We start from the raw sequence: 7,163 nt of genomic DNA, 5'->3' as shown, positions 1-7,163 counted from the left end.
GGATATATTGAAGCAACATCTCAAGACATCAGTCAGGAAGTTAAAGCTTGGTTGCAAATGGGTCTTCCAAATGAACAATGACCCCAAGCATACTTCCAAAGTTGTGGCAAAATGGCTTAAAGTCAACAAAGTCAAGGTATTGGAGTGGCCATCACAACGCCCTGACCTCAATCCCATAGAACATTTGTGGGCATAACTGAAAAAGCGTGTGTGAGCAAGGAGGCCTACAAACCTGACTCAGTTACACAGCTCTGACCCAAGTTAAACAATTTTAAAGGCAATGCTACCAAATACTAATTAAGTGTATTTAAACTTCTGACCCACTGGGAATGTGATGAACGAAATAAAAGCTTAAATAAATAATTCTCTCTACTATTATTCTGACATTTCACATTCTTAAAATAAAGTGGTGATCCTAACTCACCTAAGACAGGGAATTTGTATTAAATGTCAGGAATTGTGAAAAACTGAGTTCAAATGTATTTGGCAAAGGTGCATGTAAACTTCCGACTTCAAGTGTATGTTGCGTTATCGGGGTTAACACATTCCCCCACCACACCGGAATAACACAGAAATGTCTGAATTGTGCTGTATGTATGTGTGACTGCGTCACAGAGGGTTATTTATACTGAGGCAGTACAACTGCTACTGTAGCTACGGTTACCTCAAACTTTACACTCTCCGAATAATACAACACACTATTTGAATGTGTTCAAATACTTTTAGCATTTGCTTTAGCCTGCCTGGAATTCCAGATGGGCGGGGTTTGCAGTTCTGCGACGTTCTATTGCAGGTATCATCAACTAGATTCAGCCGCAGGACAATATTTTCTTCAGCGGATGGTCGGGGTGCTGGAACATAATAATTTGTAGACTACAAATTGACCGCAAGAAGCCCATACAGATAGGACAATATTTTCTTCAGCGGATGGTCGGGGTGCTGGAACATAATAATTTGTATACTACAAATTGACCGCAAGAAGCCCATACAGATATAATATTTGACTAAGACATAATATTTTCAAACATGGCTTACATTGTCTACGATCACGTGTATAGTATGTGTAGGAAGACTTGGGAACAGATTTCCAAACTTAAAACCTATTGGAGCTGTTTTCCTGGTGTTTTTACAGTCTTTATATCCAAACAATGAAGCGATCTGAAGTGAATAGCCACATTCATTTATTAATTGCTCATATTTGCCCATCATATTCATTATCAGTCGTTTCTTTTTATCTTTAAATTCTTGTTTTGAATGTATTTTATTCTCAAATATTTTGTTGTTGCGTTTTACTGTCAAGCAGTGATCATTTTTAGCACTCTTATTCAGATTTAGTTTTGTCAGTCATTTTGACAGAAATTTAACTCAATTATATTTTTGTCAAAAAAGTTGAATAATAATTTAGTCTAGTTATTGTCAAAATTATATAAACAGTGGACAATTCTAGTCAACTAAATATTGCACATTGAGAGAGAAAGAGAGAGTATTATGTATTATGGGTCATATCTTTTCACCAGTAAGGGCTAGAATCAAGACGTTTTATCTGCAGAAAAGAGGGAGACTTGGCTACAGAACCTGGCTATGAAGTGCAGTGTGAAAGTGGAAGAGTTGAGCAAGACAACAAATTCAAAGACAGCTACTATTTTGCTTTTTTCTATACTCAAGGGAGAGAAAAACATAGCTAGACTTTTGTTTTACTATTGCCGCTAGTGCTTTTGATTTCGTAAAGCAGCTTGTGTTTCTTAACCAGGCAAAGGGCAGTTAACTAGAAGGCTGGTGGTAACTGGTTCGCTCAGGGGAAGCAAGAGAGTCACCTGCAAGATGTGTATAATCGGAGGCGGAGCCTGTCTGCCTGTCACACTCATTGCTTGCTCCTCCTCTGCTCACCAGCTGATGTAGGCTGTGTGCCGGGTCCTTCCCACTGCTGAACAGAACTGCGCTGCATATATGTGCTGCTAATATTAATTGTGCTTTTCACTAAAAAGCTCTCAATCTCTCCAGAAACTCTTGTTCAGTCGACCGAGTCGTCAGATTTTAGCCACAGATATGTCTCTTCTCGTTTTAGTCAACTGAAATGAAAAATAATTATACTCCGATATAGCCGGCTTCACTAGAAAAATCAAGTTTCCCCATCATCAAAGGCATATGTATAATCTCTAGGAACTCTGTACTTACCAGACATAATGTGAACCACACCATATTCCTGCTGTGTAAACAGCAGGGCTGGGGCCAATTCAGAATTCTATCCAATTCAAACAATTAATTTTAATTCAATTTGAATTGACCACACCTACAAGAAGCAGGATTTGAATTACAGGAAGTGGAATTTAACTAAAAGCAATTCAAACCAATTCAACTGAGACATGAAACATGAAAGTATCTTTAATCTTTTATCAAAGGTATATGCCACCTATTAATGCAGAAAATACACATTTATAATATTAGTTTGAACTTTGATTATAATTTAAAGATGTCAAACAGTATTATTCTTTGTCACTGTAACGGTCTTCTTCCTCCTCTGAAAAGGAGTAGTAGGAAGGATCGGAGGACCAATGCGCAGCGTGGTAAGTGTCCATATTTTGAATAAAGAAATTGACCACTAAACAAAAAAGTGAACGAACAAAACCGAAACAGTTCTGTCTGGTGCAGAATACAAACACTCAACAGAAAATAATCACCAACAAATCAAGGGTGAAAACAGGCTACCTAAGTATGGTTCTCAATCAGGGACAACGATTGACAGCTGCCTCTGATTGAGAACCATACCAGGCCAAACACAGAAATACCAACTCATAGAAAAACAAACATAGACAACCCACCCAACTCATGCCCTGACCATACTAAAACAAAGACATAACAAAAGAACTAAGGTCAGAACGTCACAGTCACGAGATGTCCCCTTCCATGTCCCCTTGTTTGATTTAATGCATTCTGGGATTTTTATCTGGATATTTTAAAAACATTAAAGGAATTATGAATTATTATAGACAACCCACAACCTGATCTTGGAATATTTCCAGACCACTATAATTAAAAAAAATGTGTTCAATACCACATTAGATTAGTTTGAACCAAATTTGAATAGGTATTTTGAATTTGAATTTGTTTTTTAATGGTGTAGAATGACACGCGTGCTTTCCCTCTCAGTTCATTCTCTGCCTCATTTAGGTGTCCAATTGAGCTTAGTTTTAAACCTGAGTAATTGGAGTGTGTGCAGTACTCTATATTTTGTGCAAATTGAGAACTTCGGTCTAATTCCCTGATCTGGATCTTCTCTGGAAAATCATATTATTTTAAATATTTTGGGGATTTACTGCCAGGGCCCAGGTCTAGCAGTACTGCTCTAGCAGGTCCAGCAGGTCCAGGCTCTGCTAGAGGCCATGTGCTGTGGGTGACAGCAAGCACAAGTCATCTGCGAAGAGCAGGCATTTAACCTCTTAATTGTGGAGACTAACACCAAGGACTGAGGATTTTTCTAGAATAGTGTCCGAATTCATTGATGTAAATATTGAAGAGTGTGGGGCTGAGATTGCAACTATTCCAAAGGCCCCACCCTTGGTTAAAGAATTCTGTTCTTCTCTTGCCAATATTGACGCTGCACCTGTTTCCCCCCTAAATAGTCATATCTGTTATGCCATTTGATTTAATTATGTCATAAGTTTGACCCTCTACACCGCTTTCAATAACTTTATAGAACAGTCCTGTACGCCAAATAGAATCAAATACTTTTTGGAAGTCAATAAAGCGAGCATACACTTTGGTCTTATTGTGGTGGACATGTTATTCTATCAGGATGTTTAGGGTGGAAATATGATCGGTCGTGCGATGTTTGGGCATAAATCCAATTTGTTTTTTACTCGAGACATTGTGCTTATTAAGGAAGTTTAAAACTCTCTCTGTACTCTCTGTCTGCCTTTCTCTCTGTACCCCCTCTCTCTCTTTATCTCTATCTGCCTCTCTCTCTGTACCCCCTCTCTCTCTTTATCTCTATCTGCCTCTCTCTCTGTACCCCCCCTCTCTATATATCCCTATCTGCCTCTCTCTCTGTACCCCCTCTCTTTCTTTATCTCTATCTGCCTCTCTTTGTACCCCCCTCTCTTTATCTCTATCTGCCTCTCTTTGTACCCCCCCCCTCTCTTTATCTCTATCTTTACCCCCCTTCTGTCCTATCTGCCATACATACTGTAGCACACTGGACCCATCATTCTTTAATCTTTACCCCCCTTCTGCCCCCATACCTGGACTCATTCAAAGCACCCTACCTCTCCCCATCTCCCCCATCTCCCCCTCCCTGTTCTACTGACCATGCTCGATCCAAAAATGTATCTCATTTTCAGTTTGACGATACACAGCGGACCCCCTCTGCAGTTGGTGCCCAATTCCTCCACGCGTGACCCCCCCCCCCCCCCCATAGGGCCCTCCCGGCCCACCCACCTTTGCTCCCCTCAGCCAATGAGGTGCAAGCGCATGGTGAGAGAGCACCAATCGCCTCACTTTTGTGTCCGTATATAAAACTTTTCAGGAGCTTGTGCCAGGTTGCACTTTCTGTCAGTCCAGGGCTCCAGTTTTGCCAGAGAAGTGAGAGAGAAAGAGCAGTGAGAGAGAGAGGGGAGAGAGCGAACGAAGGGGATTACCGGATAGACGTGTCCTAAACGTATCTTTGTTTTGTTCTCTTCTCCTGAAGAGTCTCCTGTTTGGTGAGGATGGAGAATGCACACGCAAAAGATTCGGAAGAGGTCGTGTCATACTTTGGTGTCGACCAGACCACCGGCCTCACACCAGAACAGTTCAAGAAGAACCTGGCCAGATATGGTCACAACGGTGAGAAAGAGAGACTGTGATGGATGGATGGATAGATGGGTGGATTGATGGAAAAGCATAGAGAGACCAAGGGATGGACAGAGAGACATGGAGGTGGATAAGAGGAGGGATAGGGCTTGTTGGAAAGATGATGGTGAGGAGGAAGAAGAGAAGGGGAAAAGGAGGAGGATCTGGTTGGGTGTAGAGGTTCGGACCCAAAATGGGATTCATTGGTGCTAAATGCTGTGGAAAGGATGAATGCGATGGAGGGACAGACAGACAACAACAGGTGTTCCACTGGCGTGGACAACAGCTAGTCTTTGTTTTGGTTATGACCAGGGGAAGGTCGGATGTTGTCTCTTTGTGATTGGCTGCTGGCTAGCTGACTGACACATTGGCGCGCGGCAACCAAAATGGTTCATGTGACCTTGTGATGGTGTGTCAGATACCATTTCAAGGTCAGCGGCACCAAGGAATGCTTGGGTAGTGTAGTTCGTGATCAGTCCAGTACAGGCTCCCTATTGTGGTTGATTGGTTGGTTTCCAGAAGTTCCTGACAACTTCTACTTGCATATCTGTTGTATCAATCCTTTAATTTTTGTATATTTGCAGTTAGCACACTTTATAATAACATTGAGTGGCTAAGCATCAGCCAAGATATACAGAGGCAAAAGTTAAGTTATGAGGCTTATGATAATATTTTATAAAAATGTTTCCTCTTGGTCATCCATGCGTAAATCATGATATGAAGCATTGGCATAGTCATTGTCTCATCCAACCAATGAAAAGCAATGACAGACTCAAGACTTTAATTGGCTAACCAATCAGAGGTCGGCGAGAAGGACAAAGGTTTTTTTATGGCTACTGTAGGGTCGAACTGGGACAAACCAAGTCCCTAACACTTGTTTGCAAAAGAAAACCACTTAGTTTGCCCCTTTAGAAATAAAGTAGAATCACAGTTGTGCAATGCCAGTTCTTTTTTTTCTTTTTTGTTGCTTTTGCATAATTTGAAGATTTGAAATTAGTTCAGAGAGCTTTCAATCCTGACGTAAGTTATCAATGAAAAGGTGGATGACATGAGCAAAGTAAAGGTTTTTAGCTAATTAACTATAGTCATGTGTATCAAGTGAAAATGTTTGCACCTGTATTTTCAAAGACCTGATCTGACCGTTAAACAAGTGGAAACAAAGGCTTCGTAAATCTAGTCCTTTACATTTAATCACAATGTATAATTAGCATTTCTGCTATCAAAGATAGAGGTAGTAGGCCTAATGCTATCCTCAATTAGCGATGTTAGTAACAAATAGCAATGCTATGCTAATAATCTCCTCTCTTCGCTTTCCCCTTTTACAGAGCTCCCAGCTGAGATTGGTGAGTTACCAACGTTTATCTTTGCCCCTCACACACCTGTCTGTGGTCGGTCTGCACACACACTCCTATTTCCGTCCCAGTGTCCGGGAGGTTACATCATCCCATCAGTCACCCTACCTCTTTACGAGCCTTCCTCCCCTCAGCAACCTCCGGTGTTTTAAACCTAACCCTAACCTTAACATTACGCTTAACCACACTTCTCTTTAATGCCTAACCCTAACCTTAACCAAAAAAGGTCATTTTTGCTTGGATACAATTTTTATGAAACACACCACTTGACTTTGTGGCTGTGTTATCTAGTGGGAACCTTCCAGTTGTGTTGCGTGTGTCTGTCTACCATGAGAGATTATTATCACACTGACTATCCCTCCCTGTAACAGTTATGATTCTCACATCTGACAGTACTAAATCATCATGATGCCAATAGAGACATTAGCAATGGTCATCGAAATAGTTAAAAGGTTTTAAGAACAATTCTAATTAAATGCAACAGTTGGACAATGGATGAAGGTACTCCAAACTTTTAGAATTTGTATAAACCATCAGATATTGACTGAATTATAGCACATAAAACATTTTACTGACACAGACAAATATTGAATGGAGTCCAGGGGTTTAGGTGGGAATTTAGGTGTTAAATTTATTGTAAAATTTCAACAACAAAAATATTTGTTATATACATATATTTTTAAATTGTGTGTTACAATAATGGAAAGTATATGTGCCTAATTTGCATAAATACACTGGGTGTATTTGCATATATTAGCACACTAACATAAAGGAGAGAAACAAGGCTGCAGCAACCAAACACTTGCTCTGTCTACCCTATTTGCACTCACCTGCGCTGTCTATAGGCTGCCTCATTAATTACTGTTGTTGTCACTTTATTTAGCATAATTGAACAAGTGTGTCAATAACAGGATACCTTCGGATTAAAAATGAACACGCTTGGCTCTAGATTAGAGCTACTTTGCATTGTTTGCGAGATCAGAC

The 7,163-nt window shown here is 40.3% G+C and overlaps 1 protein-coding gene across 1 annotated transcript in view; it reads left to right on the top strand.

Annotated features, from left to right (window-relative positions):
- The first annotated feature begins 4,543 nt into the window (after positions 1-4,543).
- The window catches only part of LOC118358641 (sarcoplasmic/endoplasmic reticulum calcium ATPase 1-like), a 29,641-nt gene continuing 27,021 nt past the window's right edge, over positions 4,544-7,163 (top strand). Inside the window, exons 1-2 of the mRNA XM_052480241.1 lie at positions 4,544-4,821; positions 6,153-6,170. Coding sequence (XP_052336201.1) covers positions 4,704-4,821; positions 6,153-6,170 — 136 coding nt within the window. The 5' untranslated portion in view covers positions 4,544-4,703. The remainder of the gene's footprint in view (positions 4,822-6,152; positions 6,171-7,163) is intronic.

Source organism: Oncorhynchus keta, chromosome 26, assembly GCF_023373465.1.
Source record: "Oncorhynchus keta strain PuntledgeMale-10-30-2019 chromosome 26, Oket_V2, whole genome shotgun sequence".
Lineage (NCBI taxonomy): Eukaryota > Metazoa > Chordata > Actinopteri > Salmoniformes > Salmonidae > Oncorhynchus > Oncorhynchus keta.
This window is presented reverse-complemented; position numbering and strand designations above follow the sequence as displayed.